The sequence below is a fragment of the Anopheles funestus genome, chromosome 2RL (assembly GCF_943734845.2).
Source record: "Anopheles funestus chromosome 2RL, idAnoFuneDA-416_04, whole genome shotgun sequence".
In the NCBI taxonomy this organism is placed as follows: domain Eukaryota; kingdom Metazoa; phylum Arthropoda; class Insecta; order Diptera; family Culicidae; genus Anopheles; species Anopheles funestus.
The window spans coordinates 12,803,237-12,821,660 of record NC_064598.1 but is presented as its reverse complement, the minus strand read 5'-3'; the positions used below and the strand labels follow the sequence as shown (position 1 = coordinate 12,821,660).

Genomic DNA, 18,424 nt, shown 5'->3' with positions numbered 1-18,424 from the left:
ATAAATCAAAATACACGGGGCAGAGAACGGCAATGTACTAATTGGCACACACTGCTGATCAAGGTAATGAGCTATTCTCTGGATTCTAGATTGTTTTCATAAAATGGACACGAATGAAAATTAAATTTCTAGAAGCCCAGAAGCCATCATGCATTATGTTGGACCAGCTGCCTTGGTGACAAACAAATTTATTTCATCGTCCAAAAAAATTCCCCATAAAAGCGTCGTTTGAAAGGTAAAGGTTGTAACACGTTTGTTTATGGAGAATTGCAAATAAAACAAAAAATTCCGCTCGGAAGATGTCCGTTAGTGTTGTTACGCATTGCATTGCTTTCTTGTTGTATGTACCTACCCACGCAGAACACAGTAATTGCTTTCCAATCGAACGCCTCCATTGTATACAGTGTCTAAGCTTTTCCGTGTAACGTAGGAAAAGCTTCGGTACATTCAACTACTGTCACGAACCGGACATGTTTCCTTCGCAACTTCGCAACGCTGCACGATCTATTACTAGCGGGACAATTTTATAAATAAAAATCAATTACATTCGTGTCAAGAATGTTTGTGACTAGAAAGGAAACTAACACAACCAATGACATCTTCGCCTTTTTCATTCTACAGTGTAGTTATTTATGGAACTATTTTTTGTACAAACAGTGTCTTATTTTCCATATGTTATTTCTACAACAACCCTACTGACAGCTCTATTAAAAATGACTAACAACTTGTTAGTAGACTTGCATAATTTCAAGTGTCATGGTTGCGTTTCTCGCGCCTTATTAACGTCATTCACTTGTTTACCTTCCCCCCTGCAATCCGTATGACGAATGGCTTGACGCGTTATGATTGTTTTGACAGCTTGTTAGTTATTTTTAACAAGACTCTCCTATCAGTCAGCTGATAGTATGATTTCATGATGTTTATATTTGAAAGCTTCTCCACTGTAACCTGTTGAGAACAACTGCTATTAATGTGAAGAACACAAAATGGAAGTGAAGAAAAGAAAATTAAAATATCACAGACCAGATACTTTTGAATTGCAATCAAACACGTTCATCGTCAGCCATCGCCATCGTCGTTCAGGTGATTCTTTCCATTGTTTCTATAGCGAAACATGTTAAACTTATGGAAATTGATTCACTCACGTTTCAGAAATGTACAACTATAGTGAGATTTTTTCTAAAGAGCAATAGCACTCTATTTATTGAAGCTTAACGTACAATTCTTGGTAGGAAAATTAATCAGCGACAAACATTTCAAAGAACGATAGATATAACAATCATGGTTTTTCAGATGTTTACGCGTTCCTAGCTTGTTTACACTTTTCAATTAAAATTTTCTCGTTATTGAGCTATTGCTGTATGCTTTTTTGTATAAAATGATTGGCTTTTATTATGTTGTGGTTGATCATCCTCAACTATTGCGGTTGTTGCGGTTGATCTGACAGTCACACACGTGCCATCGTTCCCATCAATCAGCTCCAAAGCCAAACGTCCAACAATGTATGTAAAATGTTTACATTTTATATTTTTCTTGCCTCGTTTACGCAACTAAAAGCAGAACTTGTTAAAGTGATGTATGAACCGGTACGGTAAATGTAACAAAAGCAGAAGATAACACAGCTTCCCCCGACCTTCTTTAAAACTGTGCGAACTATTGTGTAGGAGACTGGTGATGTTCCTTTTCCGTTGATTTGTGGTACCAGCTGTGGGTGTAGAATATCAAAATGTCAGCAACAAGCATATGACTTGGTGTCATTGTTTTTCATTTTAGAAATATTTTTTCTTGCTCTGTGAACAATCATTGATTATGCATGCGCCATACGTAGAAAAGGATCAAAGTCCTTAAGTAAGTGAGTTCAATCTTCTGTTACAGCTGACACTAGAATGGTTATAAATAGTGTTGGGTCAAGTAGCTCTTTTGCAAGAGCGGAGCGCACCGCTCTCGCTCTCTAAAGTGTGCGGTGCGCTTGAGGTAGCTCCACACGGAGCGCTGCACAGAGGAGCGATTGTGCGATGCGCTCTCAGGAGCGAAGTTTCGCACCACAAGGAGTGCTGCAAGCAGGAGCGATTCCTGCGATACAGCTACCTCTTTTTCCCGTGAGCTGTGCGGAAGCGCGCACAATAAGATTACCGGAGTGATTGAAATACCTCTTTCGCTCATGATCCACTAGCTATAGCCTTAGGAACATTTTCAAATTTTTTGAATTTTTTTATTTATTTTTTGTTTTTTATTCTTCAATTTTATTTAAAGCACTATTTAAATGAAAAGAAACTCATTTCAATCGATTCGCATTAAAATAAAATAATATTAAAATTTGGCTACATTTCCCAGAAAAATGGCAAGGGGTAAGCCTTATGAATTTTTCGAGTTGAAAATTTTTTTTTGTTATTTTTTATTCTTTTCTTCTTTAAAAGCATTATTTCAGCGAAAAGAAACATATTGCAACAAATTCGCATAAAAATATATCACATTTATAAATTTTGCTAAATTACTCATAAATGAGGAAAATTTTCTCAAACAGAGTATGGAACTTGGTTCCTCGAATAAATTCTGGCGCAGATATCTGAGGGCATGGCCGTTCAAGAAGAAAATGTAACCATTGGTACCATCTATCGACCACAGGTTAAAGATTGGCGATCTGTTGGATACCGACCGAGTTATAGGCAAAACTTGGTGCAAAAATGAGGCTCATGAAATTTTCAAATTTTTATAATTGTTTTATTTTTTTCTATTTTTTCATTCTTTTTTTCTATTTAAAACATTATTTGAGTGAAAAGAAACTTATTGCAACCAATTGGCATTAAAATAAATCAATTTAATTTTTTTTGCAAAATTTCTCAAAAAAAACGTAAGGGGTAAGCCTTATGAAATTTTCGATTGGAAAATTTTTATGAAATTTTTTTCTGATTTTTTATTTTTTTTTAACTTAACGCATTACTTGAGAGAAAAGAAACATATTGAAACAAATTCCCATTAAAATATATTACATTTATAAAGATTGCTACATTGGTGCAAAATGAGGAAAATTTTACATTTTCTCAAACAGGGTATGGAACTTGGTTCCTCGAATAACTTCTGACACAGACATCTGAGGACGTGGTCGTCCGAGAAGAAAATGTAGCCATTGGTGCCATCTATCGACCACAGGTTAAAGATTGGCGATCCGTTGGATACCGACCGAGTTATAGGCAAAAGTTGATGCAAAAATGAGGAAAATTTTCATTTTTTTTTCAAGTTTTTGAATTTTTTATTATTTTTCACTCTTTTTTTTATTTCAAGCATTATTTGAGTGAACAGAAACTCATCGCAACCCATTGGCATTAAAATAAATCAATTTAATTTTTTTTGCAAAAATTCCCCAAAAAAACGTAAGGGGTAAGCCTTATGAAATTTTCAAGTGGAAAATTTTTTTGAAATTTTTTTCTGATTTTTCATTCTTTTTTTAATTTAAAGCATTACTTGAGAGAAAAGAAACATATTGCAACAAATCTGCATTAAAATAAATCTTTTTTTTTTTTAATTTTGCAAAATTACTCAAAAATGAGGAAAATATAACAGTTCTCAAACAGGGTATGGAATTTGGTTCCTCGAATAACTTCTGGCACAGACATCTGAGGGCATGGCCGTTCAAAAAGAAAATGTAGCCATTGGTGCAATCTATCGACCACAGGTTAAAGATTGGCGATCCGTTGGATACCGACCGAGTTATAGGCAAAATTTGGTGCAAAAATGAGGAAAATTTTACATTTTCTCAAACAGGGTATGGAACTTGGTTCCTCGAATAACTTCTGGCACAGACATCTGAGGGCATGGCCGTCCAAGAAGAAAATGTGGCCATTGGTGCCATCTATCGACCACAGGTTAAAGATTGGCGATTCGTTGGATACCGACCGAGTTATAGGCAAAAGTTGGTGCAAAAATGAGGAAAATTTTACATTTTCTCAAACAGGGTATGGAACTTGGTTCCTCGAATAACTTCTGGCGCAGATATCTGAGGGCATGGCCGTTCAAGAAGAAAATGTAGCCATTGGTGCCATCTATCGACCACAGGTTAAAGATTGGCGATCTGTTGGATACCGACCGAGTTATAGGCAAAACTTGGTGCAAAAATGAGGCTCATGAAATTTTCAAATTTTTATAATTGTTTTATTTTTTTCTATTTTTTCATTCTTTTTTTCAATTTAAAACATTATTTGAGTGAAAAGAAAGTTATTGCATCCAATTGGCATTAAAATAAATCTTTTTAAATTTTTTTTGTAAAATTTCTCAAAAAAATGGCAAGGGGTAAGCCTTATGAAATTTTCGAGTGGAAATTTTTTTTGAAATTTTTTTCTGATTTTTTAATCTTTTTTTAATTTAAAGCGTTATTTGAGTGAAAAGAAACATATTGCAACAAATTCGCATCAAAATAAAACAAATTGCTAAATTGCTAAAAACAATTTTGCTAAATTGCTCAAAAAATGGCAAGCCTTATGAAATTTTCGAGTGGAAAATTTTTTGAAATTTTTTTCTGATTTTTTATTTTTTTTAATTTAAAGCGTTATTTGAGTGAAAAGAAACATATTGCAACAAATTCGCATCAAAATAAAACAAATTTTTAAATTTTGCTAAATTGCTAAAAAAAATGGCAAGACCTTATGAAATTTTCAAGTGGAAAATTTTTTTGAAATTTTTTTCTGATTTTTTATTCTTTTTTAATTTAAAGCATTACTTGAGAGAAAAGAAACATATTGCATCAAATTTGCATTAAAATAAATCATCCCACGAAATTTTCAAATGGGAGCGCATCGCACAATCGCTCCTGTGTGTAGCGCTCCGTACGGAGCTATACCTCTTTTTCGCGTGGGCTGTGCGGGAGCGCGCACAATACGGAGATGAGTGGAGCGATTGAGGTACCTCTTTCGCTCTTGACCCAACACTAGTTATACACGACACTTAGAAACGTTTTGTTAGTCGAATTGCATACTTTTAAGAGATTTTATTTTAAAAAATCTATCTCAACTTGACATTGCGAAAGTTTGATAATAGGACTCTTTTTACACCTTTGACTTTTCTATTCATCTTGCAGTAAAGAGGCTATTAATCGTAAGAATTCGCTCTTAATCCTCTGTGACATCGTTAAATCATGCCTGTACCTTCACATGGTTCTGATTTCCTCGAGGGTATTTGAAAGAGACGTTTAAATCAACCAAACAAACGATCTGTTTAAGACAATTCTGCTCTCACACTAAACCTCCTATTTTGCTGTCCGTTAGCTGGTTGGGGTTAAACATACATACGACCCGGACTACCATGCATCCGGTTCGCTGTACAAACTCAACATTGTTACAAGCTGCAACCAATCCGTTTCAGCTACTTAGTTGGCTTATTGTGTACACTTATGAATGGCACGATTTATTTCAAGCTGCAACCACAAAACTCGTCACATTGAAAGCATATTCACCTTACCATCCGTGGTATCTTGTCACTCTGCCTCTCTTTACAGGACACACCGATTCCACAGTTGCCGTCATAATTGTGTACTGCGTCCTGTTTGTGATAGCGGCCGGCGGCAATCTGTCGGTTGTCATAACACTGTTCCGCTCCAGGCGCCATCGTCGTTCGCGTGTCAGCCTCATGATCTGCCATCTGGCCGTGGCCGATCTAATGGTCGCGTTCATCATGATTCCACTGGAGGTAAGTGAAAGTTTATCACAGCACCGAGGAATCCGAGCAGCACTCGATTGAACGATGCAAACCACAACATGGTTTCAGAATTTCATTACCGCGGCGTGTATGCTGCTAGAGCATTCGCAGCATCATTTACTGCCGAAACCAAATGCCATGGAATGCGTATTAAAATGCAAAAGCATGTTCTCTTTTGCAGCGGTGAATTTTTCTGTTATAAATTGATTGCATTGTTTATCTCTACAGAAGCTTTTACTTGTGTATGCAAAAGGAAAACCTCATTCGACCACTTATTTTTAATGCATTGATTTGGTTTGATGCAATTATCTATTTGAAATTTAAATTAAGTGTATTGTTTTATTATAGGTAATTATTTTGATCTATCATTTTTGCAATTTCATAAGGTCTTTAATTAATATTCTTGAATAACGCTTTAATCAACCTTGTGACGCCTTCCAATATTATCCAATCATCGTTACCGTCACTCTGAAATCGATTTTCCAGGAAAACTCATTGGAAAGGAAATCTCACCGTTCACTGCATAATCTGTTATGCAATAGATAAATTGAGATAGCATTGACATATGTTCGGATAAGAGCGATGATGTATTGTTATTTATTAAAGCTTCCAATATTGCTGTTGCTGAGAGTATTAGCAATCATAATCGATATAAATTTTCCATTAATTACTATCGATTTTGTTGCTATTTCATCTGTAAATGATTGCTTATCTTAGGAAGAGAAACTTGTGTAAATTGTTTAAATATTAATTGGATTTTTTATATAAAAACGTTCAGTATTTGCCATTTCATGCGATGATTCATGTTGCATTCCTACTGCTTCACATAGTGTTCTATTTTATATCTCTGATTTCTTTCTAACGACACAAACAAGCGGAAAAATACACATGCTTCAGTTGATCGTTGTGAAGCACTTCGTGCCGATTATTTGATTATCATTTCCTTCGCTACAAAAGACAGATTTTCCACATCACTATGCAAGCTAAAATTGCATTTCCTGTCAAATATTTACACTACAATCGATTGCTATCGGAAGTCAATTTCATGTTCTGTAATGATGCAATTGCAAGTATTACATTTGCATTAGTAACATCCGCATCAGCTAAAGAGAGTTTTCCTTTTAAATGTCAGCTTTTAATCTCTGTATTAATCATGCAATTGATGCATGATTCCCTTTATTCTTTATTCATTATAATTATTCTCCTCATGCACACTTCGTAGTTCAATCCTTTGAGATTTAATTTCCAACTACTTTTCTAACTTTTTGTGTTCCACGTAAATTATTCTTTGATGAAATGAAAATTCCTAGAAGGAATAATCAATGACTAGCTTGTTATCTGCAGCAGCGTTATGCTGGGAAAATTCATTTTTACTCGATTTTCACCGTTTTCCTTTTCCATATAATAATCCACAATCAGAGTTGAATTGTTCAAGTCTTTGCGAGCAGTTGAATAAATTGCTTCATTGCAATCTGTCCCACGTTGCAGGTTGGTTGGCGCATCACGGTGCAGTGGCATGCCGGGAACGTTGCCTGCAAAGTGTTCCTGTTCATGCGCGCCTTCTGTCTGTATCTTAGCTCGAACGTGCTAGTGTGCGTGTCGCTCGACCGCTGCTTCGCTGTGATATATCCTTTGCGCGTGTCGGCCGCCCGTAAGCGGGGCAAAATTATGCTCGGTGGAGCTTGGTTCATTGCGTTTGTGAATGCGATGCCACAGGTGAGTACCAAACTTTCACAATCAAATCCATGGAAGGGAAATACTTTGGAAAATAAAACCAAAACTACCTTCTTTTCATCCGTTTTCGGTACTGTTGTGTCGCTATTGAGTAGAAGTTGTAACCTGATTATTAAGAAGAAGTTTCATAGCCATTTGAACTCTATGATCGTTAGGTTCGAATTACGTTTAAAAATATGTTTTGCTCACTTTCCTTTTCCTCAAATCTTTGTTACTTCTTCACGCAATTAGCACGCCTCAAAGCATTGTCAATTGTCCTTACCTTCTTCTCTACCAACACACTCTGGTTATTATTACACATGTTGTTCTGTGTTTATTCTGAGTTCGATCAACTCCATGTTAAATTGCAAATCCTTCGTGCAATCGATCAAACACTTTTCCAAAAAATCTATTTCCATTTGATTTCTTTTCTGATTCCTTCCCAAAACTCAAGGACGTATTGGTAATGGCAATGATTTGATTGTATGTGACATTTACCGTACCTCTTAACGACTACATTGTGAAATGATTCAAACATTTGCCACTTGCCCAACATTACCAGTGAAACCGACATATGATTATTTAATTTTTACTTTCGTTCCCCATACCGAACAAGAATACTCATTTTGTGGGATAAGTGCATAATGGATGAATTAAAGTGAAAAACGAAACACTTTTCTACTCTCCTTTCGTTAACTAATCAAACTTCATGCACAAACAGCGTTAATGGATAACTGTCGCTAATAAAACATTATGCTTGTCTCAACATTAAAAAATCCGAAACAAAATCCCATACAATGCGGGAGGCGCCGCACTTACTTTTGCCGAAATGAATCCAATTAAACTTCGTTCGGACATGTTTGCCCATTCGAAAAGGCTCACCGAGTCATAAAACGAGCTTGGCTTGTTTCCTTTCATTTCCTCGGCCACCGTGCACGGTTAAGTAATTAAAAAACTTTCCCAACGCCAATTTATTTAACTCATTATCTCAATAGTATTCACCCATCGGTGAAATAAAACAAGTTTTTGTGGGTCAGCCCCCGGTACAATTGTTGCTTAAGAGCTAGAGAGAGAAAGAGAGAGAAAGAGAGGTGAAAATATGGAAACAGATTCAAATTGTTGTGGTTTGTTTCCATTTTCTTTTTGTTACGTTTTTCTTCGGAAAATGTAAGGTGGAGATAAAACATAACCGAAAACCTGAAGTGCGCATCTTGGCCTGACAAGGGACTTAGTATCAGTTTTGTATCTTAGTAGCAAACACTCTTTTCCCTTTTCCAGCTACCTTTCCCTTCCGCAAAACATCTCGCCCATAAATGGAAAATGAAAATGCTTCACCACAAACAAATGTATCCGTTATTATTCGAGCTTATGCTGCGTCCTTCCCAATGGGCCGAATGTTGCCCTCTGCACATCTCCAATGCCGATGTCTTTTGCCGCATTCTATTAAACAGGTCAGCACCAAAATCTCTGTCGAACGGTGTAGAACAAGCACCGACGGACTTGAAACGACAGACAAATATTAATGAAACTCCGCACGAATGATTTTTCCTGTCGTCAGCCACTAGGCAGAATTCTGTCCCAGGCACTGAGATGCTTCATGTTGCGTACAGTTGTGGGTGAAAGTTCTTCATAATCAAGAAGCGGAATAAGAATTTTGCTCCTGCAGCATGAACGTGTCGTCCCATTTATAGGTGCTTGCGTTTCCGCAAACAAAACAAATGAAGATTGTCTTCTTCTGTTGACAGTCACCATCTTTATGCTTTTGCTTTATTTTCGTCCCTTCGCGTCCCACATCTGGTAAACAGTTGTCTGCGATAAATCCTTGTTATGCTAGCAACGGCTAATTTTCCTTTTCCCACGCTTGCACCACCCACCTTGCGCGTGGTGAATTTTCCACACAGAGTATCATCTTCCGCGTACAGCAACATCCACAAGTGCCGGGGTTTACGCAGTGCGTCACCTTCGGCTTCTTTGCTACGCCGGGTCTCGAGACGGCCTACAACCTGTTCTGCGTGATAGCCATGTACTTCCTGCCGCTGATGATCATCAGTGGTGCCTACACTGTGATCCTGTGCGAAATTTCCAACCGTTCGCGGGAAAAGGGTAAGTCTTGACGAGTAAACCTCACACATTCCCATTCGCCTTTGAAGCGGGCGGTTTGCTTTTGTTTTTCACATGTATTCGATTCCCCGTACGAGTCGCGCACGATGCAGAATTCAATTCGATGTGAATGAAATTTGACCACGCTGAAGGGTGCTTAATACCGCAACGCACCTTTTAGCATGAAACGCACCATTAGTGCTTCAATCGAGTGGTTGTCTGAAGCACCCTTCCCTAGAATGTACACGAACAATTGACATCATCGAGGGAAAATGATATCGAGTACTTTAATTGCGTAGTTCCATGAAAGGAATTCCGCTGTCAAAAATCTCTTAAATAAGTAAATATTTTGTACAAGAAACGATATTGAACTCTACACATTGATATTGAACCCTACAGAAGAAGTAAAAAGCAAAGTAAAATTAAAATTTGATCATCTCTCGACTTCTTTCATATTATTTGAAGTAATTTGAAGTGCGGATTGCATACTTTCAGGCAGAAAACGCCTGTTATTCTGCAATTATAGCAACAAATGAGTTTAACGATTTGTAACGACAAACTTTTGTGGTTAATATTGTTCAAAGTTAAATAAGGAAACTCATATTGTTCACTAAAACTCATTTCTCACAGAAACGAGCGATTCCAACTCAACCGGAACGATGCGCCTGCGATGCAACGACCTAACGCATATTGAACGAGCTCGTCAGCGTACGTTACGACTCACCATCACCATTGTGGTCGTGTTTGTCTGGTGCTGGACACCGTACGTCGTCATGACCCTTTGGTAAGTACCATCACACTGGTTAACCATCACGTAGAAACACTTCCCATTACTGGAAAAGAAGCGCATCACTGAAAAAGGAGAATTTAATGGAAACACTTCCCTCTCCGTTACAGGTACATGTTCGATCGGGAAAGTGCCGCGAAGGTCGACGTTGCCGTACAGGACGGATTGTTTCTGATGGCCGTGTCGAACTCGTGCATGAACCCGCTGGTGTACGGTTCGTATGCGATGAAATGTCGGCTACCCTGTCGGCGCCGGAACACGCTTGGCGGCGCTCAAACACCTAATGCAGCTCAGCGACGGTCTACAGGTACGTGTTATGTGGTCGTGTGGTTGCATGCGCGTGCACGTGTTTAGCTTGCATGGTACACACCGAACTCCCGTAGGAATTGGTCCACCTTTACCTGTGGCTTGTTGAGAATTTGTTTGTTACGACTATGTTTTCCTCACTGCCAACAGTAGCAGTGGGTCAAAGAGTAAACCTGAGACCTGCATTTGTGTTCTTCGAAACATCCAGTAGCTCATTATCGCTATATCAAACGTTACCGGGGCTAAAACGGCATGACAAATGCAACAAGAAGCAAAAAAATGTTATTTCCCCGAAAATGGAATAATTATGGAAAGATCGTACAAGAACGGGTGTGTTTATATTAAGCCTTTTCCATGAGTTTTACTTACGTCAACCTAAGAGTACGCTGAAATCAGTCAATTTATATCTCCACAGAGCCAACCGATCAATAGGGAGAAGTTATTAAAATTTTACTGAGCTTCATGTGAAAAATGTCTCATTTCTGATTATTGACAAGCTGATATCAAACGTGAAAAAAGGATTAAATTACTATGCGTTGTACAAATTATATATCAAAGCCAATATTAAAGGTTTTTAAAGGTGCATGTTGGTAGTTAAATGACAAAGTGTTGTAACGTGTTGTAATTGAATTGATAATTTAATTATCTAGTAAAACAAAGCATGATAACAAAGGTGTTTGTTTTTGTTAAATTTCAAAAATGAACAATATTGTCTGATCAAAACAATAAACCCACACAGCCCTGCGGCATTAAATACTGTTTCTCTTCCGTATGGTTCATCTCGTATCTGTTTGCTAACGATTAGCTCTTTTTGCATCTATACAACAAATTAGTTTGCATTCGAGATTAGAGTAGATGCATGATTGCATGATTTTTTCTCTCCCTAATGCCTCTAATGTCGGTTCGTGAAACATTGCTAATCTGCATGCTCAAATCAAATCGAATTATTTAGCGTTCGATGATTTGCATTTGCATTTAGACCGATGTTTTAGACAGTATGAAAACAACATTGATATATTGCTATACAACATTGAAAACATCCCCCCCCCCCGCCATCTGTTCAATTTATTTCCCCCGTTGGCACTATCTATTGTCGGCCATTCTACTTCCAGATGCCGTCTCGGGGATCATTGGACCGCACTCGGACCGTCTGACTGGGCGCGATAATAAGGATGAGCTGCTGGTAGCGGACCACCGGAGCATAACGATGAACCACCTTAACCAAAACGGTACCATTGCGCTACTACAACCGACAGGTACATCGACAACCGAATCCGTTGAACAAACGTCGGCAAACCACTCTACCAGTGGAACGTGCATTTTCTCAAAACACCAGGCGCCTCCATCCATGTTGCAATTGCGAACTACTGGGCGTCTCCATTAGCGCGCGCTCATCATAACCTAGGTTGAGGTTTTCACCGTTCATGCTGGTTTTGAAATGTGACACCTGTTAATAATACTGATGATGATGATGATGATATTTTGCAACATTCATCACCATCACACACAGCACATGTGGTTGAATTTATGAGTGAATATGACCAAACAATTTGTGATAAAATGTGGCACAAAACATTATCTACATACAGTGTGCTGCATAATGGTGCTGCTTCTTCCAATGAATACAGAATAGCAAATACACTTAAAACGTAAAGCAAACAAAACAATTCAATTGATGAATTTATAATCTACATCGTTGCGTGTGTTCTGCTTATTCTGTTTGTGGTTTCACATAATTAAGATTTTATACGCTTTTTGGAATAATACCACCAATTGGGATGAGATAATGTGTTAAACTTAATTATAATCGAACAGCATACAATTACGCTTATTTAACATCAAAGAATCCAGCACCAGTTGATGGACCATTTGAATCAATCCATCGCCATATTATTTGTTGCTAATTAGCTTGCGATAGACAAGAACGAACATTCACATTCCTTTTGCATCCTGTACCGATGATGAGTGGATCAAAATGTCTTATTAAATGATAATTATAGCTTTCAATTGCAATATGTAGAGTACATTTGAACTGGTTTGGGAATGAATTTTCGACGTTACGTTCTCTATATTTAATCCCACAATTCATGAACTTCAACTATATACTGCCACTACCACACGAACTTCACAAATTTATTTTGGGTTTAACGTATTGAAGAAAACCCTTTTTCGGGAAACTGGTTGCTTCTGTTCATTAACTCGATCTTCACGCTCCGCACAAAATCAATCAACCAAATGAAGCAAATGAATGTAACTGACTGCGTGTTTTCCATTTTGTTTTGTTTCACTTTTTCTCTTCCCATTCGTTCATGGACATTTAGCATCTTTGCTTCGTTCGACCGGTGGTGGCACTGGTGGTGGTGGTGGTGCAGGAGCTGGTGGACCCGGCACTAGTGGAGTAATTGCCGGTGGTTCCGGTATGGCTACGACGGCAACGACCCGATTCTACAACCGTCTCGGCAGTGGCAACAATAATAGCAACTACCATGGCAGCACGGGCAAACACGCGACGGTGACAGGAAGTAAGGTGGGAACGGTCACACCGGTTGGTGGTGGAGGCAACCATCGGAAGGGTGGTGGAAAGGAGGTAAGTGTTTTGAGTGTTTATTTTTTCCCTGCTTCGCTCTCAATATCAAATGTCTGCTGTGTGTGATTACTAGCCGTTGATGATGGGAATTGATTGGGTTAACTCTTGTCCAATGGATTCTTCCTGGTTCAGCATTTTCTTTTGGGAGAACTCTTGTGACGTCTTTTTCTGTTCGGTACAATTTCCTGAACCCTGAATCTATCCTAAGGCAGTGTGTAGAAACCGTCTACGAGTGCTAATTTTACCAACTCTTGTGCGTAAGACGTCCATTCGTAACTTTCACTTCGATGTGTGCAAGGTTTTGTTTTCGAGGTTGGAATGAATCGCTTGGAGCCCCCTTTTATGTTTGTTTTTGTTTTTGCTCTACGTTCAACCACTGTCATTCAACGCTAAAAACGTTACAAAATGAAGCTCCAGCATGTCCATCGAACGCTTTTGCTAAAACAACACACAAAGCGCTTGAAGGCTTTTGCAGAAAAAAAGATCCTTGCACTTACTTAATGATTTTACTGAGCAAATAAAGCACAATGTCTTTTTTTCTGCTCACAAGAAATCGAAATTTAATTCCAGTAAGTGGCAAAAGAAACGCAAATCAAGAACTACTTGATAATTTAAATGTCAGACTTGACGTTTGCTTGCAACTGTTTCTTAATTAGTCAAGATTGTAAACAGACCATCAAAATGGTATCTGAAGAGTGAAACGATTCAAAACTACCAACAACAAAAAATCCCAATCGGGAGATCCGCGCCTAATCGACTTTTTTCCACAGTTCCATTCAAACGAATTCCAACACGTGGCAAATCGAGATGAAAGGAACGAGTTTCAATTTGTGTGTTAATTTTCTGACCATGCCTCCTCAGTCGACAAGCTGACTGGATGATTGAAATCATTTTTTCGGAAAAAGTTCTTCATCCGTTCCGGGTTTAGGCTTACACCTACACACGGTGGTAACATCGTAACAGTTCCCCTTTTCAGACAGATTGTTCGTCGGCGTGAAATTAACATAACTATGTATCTCCCTTTTCGCATCACCTTACGCTTCGTTTGTTTCGCTCTTTTTTTACCTTTTACGCAGCACAACTCCCGGACCGGCTATTGGACTGGTGGTGGTAGCGGGAAAGGATGTCAACCAAGCTACAGCGAATTCGCTATGCTGGCCGATGAACACTCGCTGATGCTTTCGAGACCATCGTTCTACTCGGACCCGACACCGCACGAGCTGGACTCATCGGTTGAGTGTGGATTGACGCGCAGTTTGGACACCGGTGGTTGGCGATGATGATCGCAGCGATGCTGGTGAGCCTCACCGTACGACACAATGGCAATCGCAGCAGTTGTAATAGTACGCAACGGACTCATTAAAACCATCGATGCACGCCATCACCATCGCTCATTACCGTCACGAGTGGAAACGGTTTAAAAGGAATATCCTTCATGCAAAACCGGTAAAAGCGTGAGCGTGATGTAACGAGCGTTAAATGTTAACAGATACTAAAGGAGAAATTTCATCTTTATTACTTTCTATTGAAATAAAAACTTGAAAAAAATTATTGAATAACAGCTTTGGTTTCAGGTAGGATAGTGAAGGAAAATGGGAAGCAGATTCGTACAAGAGTCGATTTGTGAAACGTGATTTGTGATGAGTGAAAACCATGATACAAACTTACATTTAAGTAAAACCCGGCAAACAACCGAATGATAGACTTCGGGCGGGTCGCCGACTTTGTGCGATCGGAACGAATGGATTGAAACATTAGCGCGTTTTTAGGAAAAACCGCAGTAGAGCAGATATATTTACATACATTTGAATTGAAATGCATATTTTTCGTACGCTAGCACTTAGTTTAGTAAATGTACAAAGTTCGATGGGAAATCGATGAGTGAAAATTTGAATCAAATCAACTAGATAATTAACTTGGAGAAATGTTCGATAAGGCGAAACGGCACCATCATTACTATGTAATCCGATATATTACACAATGTTGCGTGTGTATGTGTGAGAATGTGTAATATTACGGAAAAAAACGTTGTCGTTCAAAATTCCTACCAAATGTGGTACTCGGGCATGGGAACTGAGAAATACTGAGAAATAAAAGAATGTTTTAAAATTCATTGTAATGCTCGATTAAATTGTATAACTTCTGGGTACAACCGTGCATACTGTGCGCCTACAGTTATGCAATGCTCACAAAAATTTTATACTATTTATTTTTCATTCTAAATGAAAACAGAAAAAAACATCCTCACAATGTGGATTAAATTTTTCTTTCAAATTAAACCTACGCCTAATCTGCCTGCACCGTTTATCAATCTAGCTTATCTCTTCAATCGCATCTATATAGATAAAAAAAACCTTTTCCACTGTTGTTGGTGACTAAAAAGCTCGGTACGGTTGCCGAAAATCGATCGGCTGTCACGCAACCGAACGAACTCTGTCCAATAAATTACGATCCCGAACCGATATCGAAGTCAAATTTTCCACTGGCAAAAATGTGTTCTAAATAGATCAACGAACCGAAACGAAGTGTATTTTCACCGAAATGCTAACGCGATTTGAACCGATCCTAAGGCTAATTTAAAATAACACAATTCGCTATCTATGCTTTCAGCCCTTAACCTTTGCAATATATTTGGAAATGGTGGGTTTTACATATTTATATTGCGATTGTGGGATTATAAATAATTTATAATAAAGCTTGAACAAAGCTTGAAGCATTGTTGTTTGAAAGGTGAACGCCATTTAAGTGCTAGAAAATTCATCGAAATAAAATGTTCCTTTAGGAACTCAAAACAAAACTAACTACATTTGTATTGAACATTCCATGAATCGAGACCACCATTCGCTATTGTCAAAGCAACGCCATTAAATTATGCTTCGATGTGCTATTGGCAATACCAGTTAAAAATATATCGAAACTACAGAACGCGCAGTCCAGAACGACAATCACATTTACTTACCTAGAACATACTTTTTTTTTTTTTTTTTTTTTTGTTAACGGGGAGGGAACCTTCAAAAGGTACCCACCTCGAAGGGCGGCTTGCGGCTACAAACCAATCCCTCCGAGATGGGTTATGTGGGATTCATCGTGACGCTGGGCCCGTGAAGCGGACCCGGCAGCCGATGGGACCCTAACTAAACCACTCCTCGACCTGATCCGAACCCTGCCGATGCGCTTGATGTGCGTAGTACTCCATGCAGGAACGTTTGTGCGATGCACCCATCCTGTTGACGCGCTGCTGCTTTCCAATGCTGCTACTGCGTCATCCGTCCTAGTTGTCTCAGCTGCTGCTGCTGCTTCGTGCCTTCCTTCCGCTGCTGCTGCTTAATTCCGCCCGTCCGTAGCCGCTACTTCCGGTGGGGTCTAGCTCCTGCTGCTGCTCTGGTTACTCGTTGCTGCTGCTGCTGCTTCCGTTGTCGTCATCCTTTGGTGCGGTCCCGTTTGTACCGTGTTCCGCCGTCGTTGTTGTCGTCTCCGTCTGGCCGTAGGTGGACTTTCCTCATTCCATCTCACTTGGAGGTTTCTGAAGATGGTCCTTGCGGCGGTCCGGACTGCTTCCCATGTGCTGCTGTTGGCACACATTTCCGCTGCAAGATTTTCTATCGTCAAGCTGGTGTGGCTCTGCTGCTGCATCTCGTGTTGGGTTCGAGCAAACCGTGGACAGTGGAACATTACGTGGTCGACATCTTCCACTTGGTGTTCACACACCGGGCAGTTTGGCGAGCCGTCGAGGATGCCTTTTTCGACGAAGTAGCTTCGGAGAAACCCATGCCCTGTAAAGAGTTGAGAGAGATAAAAATCAATTTCTCCGTGCTTGCGATTTACCCAGGACATAATGTCCGGGATAATTCTCCTCGTCTTCATCCCCGGCGATCTCGGCTGCCCCGCTCCGGCTGTCCATTGTTGTTGCCAGCGTCCCATGGTCTCTTCCCTTTGCCGCTTTCGTATGTCTGGTCCTGGACTTCCCCTCGCTACCTTTTCGTCGTGGCAGCGGATGTCCTCCTCTAGGAGAAGGACTAACGGGATAGTGCTTGCGACCACGCAAGCGGCATCGTAGGAGACCGTTTGGAAGGCACTGGCCACTCGAAGAACTCCTGTGCGGTGCGTCCTCTGAACCGTGGTCCGGTGAACGTCCTTCTGAAGAAGCGTCCGTCCCCACGATGGTGCCGCGTAACGGACAATGCTATTCCCAACGTTAACCAAGGGTCTCCTTCTGCTGCTTTTTGGGCCACACTTATTCGGCATCAGAGCGGTCAAGACATTCGTGATACGTGATGCCTTGCTGCAAACCTTCTCCAAATGCCGACCGTGGTGCTGTTTGCGGCAGAGCTCGACCCCCAGGTACTTGAGCGATTCCGTGGATACGATCGTGTGTCCCCCCGCACGTAGTTGACCTACCTGCGGGTTGTGATGAGTGCAGAAGATCATGTAGCCGGTCTTTTGATGGGCCAGCTTCAATCCCACTCCATCCATCCAACGCTCGATCATCTCCAGGTTCCTCGTAGCAAGGTTGCTGATTTCCTGCGGGTCCCTCCCGATAAGGGTAAACGCCACGTCGTCAGCAAACCCTATAATGTCCGCACGCTTTCCGAACAGCTCCAAACGAAGAAGGTCATCGTACATGACATTCCACAGTGTTGGTCCTAGAACCGAACCCTGCGGGACGCCTGCCGATACTGGTAACGAGACCATTCCTTCATCCGTTTCGTAGTGGAGCGTGCGATTCGTGAAGTAGTTCCGCAGCAACGCCTGGAGGTACGGTGGCGTGTTCCTTCGCTGCAGAGCTGCTCCGATCGCTGTCCAGTTGGCCGTGTTGAAGGCGTTCTTCACGTCGATTGTCACCATCGCACACAGTCGATCGCCCCTGCGCTTTTTGTCGAGCGCAACCCTTCCGTTGGCAATCACCCTGTTGATGGCATCCATGGTTGAGCGTCCTTTCCTGAATCCGTATTGGGCATCAGCGAGACCGCCCGTTGCATCCAGATGCTCCGTAAGTCTGCGCTGTATGAGTCGCTCCAATACTTTTCCCAGAACACTCAGCAGGCAGATTGGCCGGTACGACGATGATTCTCCGGGTGGTTTCCCGGCCTTCGAGAACAGCACTAGCCGTTGCCTCTTCCATTCGACGGGGAAGTGGCCGGAATCGATGTAATGCTGGAACGTTCTCATGAAGACGCGTGGAAACGCCGTCATCGCCGCAATCAAGGCCACGTTCGGAATGTTGTCGTCTCCTGGGGCACGCT

General features: G+C 40.4%; 1 protein-coding gene across 1 annotated transcript in view; it reads left to right on the top strand.

Moving 5' to 3' along the window:
- LOC125765015 (adipokinetic hormone/corazonin-related peptide receptor variant I-like) overlaps positions 1 to 15,294 on the top strand; it is a 30,960-nt gene extending 15,666 nt beyond the window's left edge. The window contains exons 2-9 of the mRNA XM_049429848.1: positions 5,489 to 5,679; positions 7,177 to 7,404; positions 9,303 to 9,504; positions 10,132 to 10,285; positions 10,399 to 10,595; positions 11,707 to 11,850; positions 12,916 to 13,181; positions 14,258 to 15,294. Coding sequence (XP_049285805.1) covers positions 5,489 to 5,679; positions 7,177 to 7,404; positions 9,303 to 9,504; positions 10,132 to 10,285; positions 10,399 to 10,595; positions 11,707 to 11,850; positions 12,916 to 13,181; positions 14,258 to 14,461 — 1,586 coding nt within the window. The 3' untranslated portion in view covers positions 14,462 to 15,294. The remainder of the gene's footprint in view (positions 1 to 5,488; positions 5,680 to 7,176; positions 7,405 to 9,302; positions 9,505 to 10,131; positions 10,286 to 10,398; positions 10,596 to 11,706; positions 11,851 to 12,915; positions 13,182 to 14,257) is intronic.
- Positions 15,295 to 18,424: the final 3,130 nt, after the last annotated feature.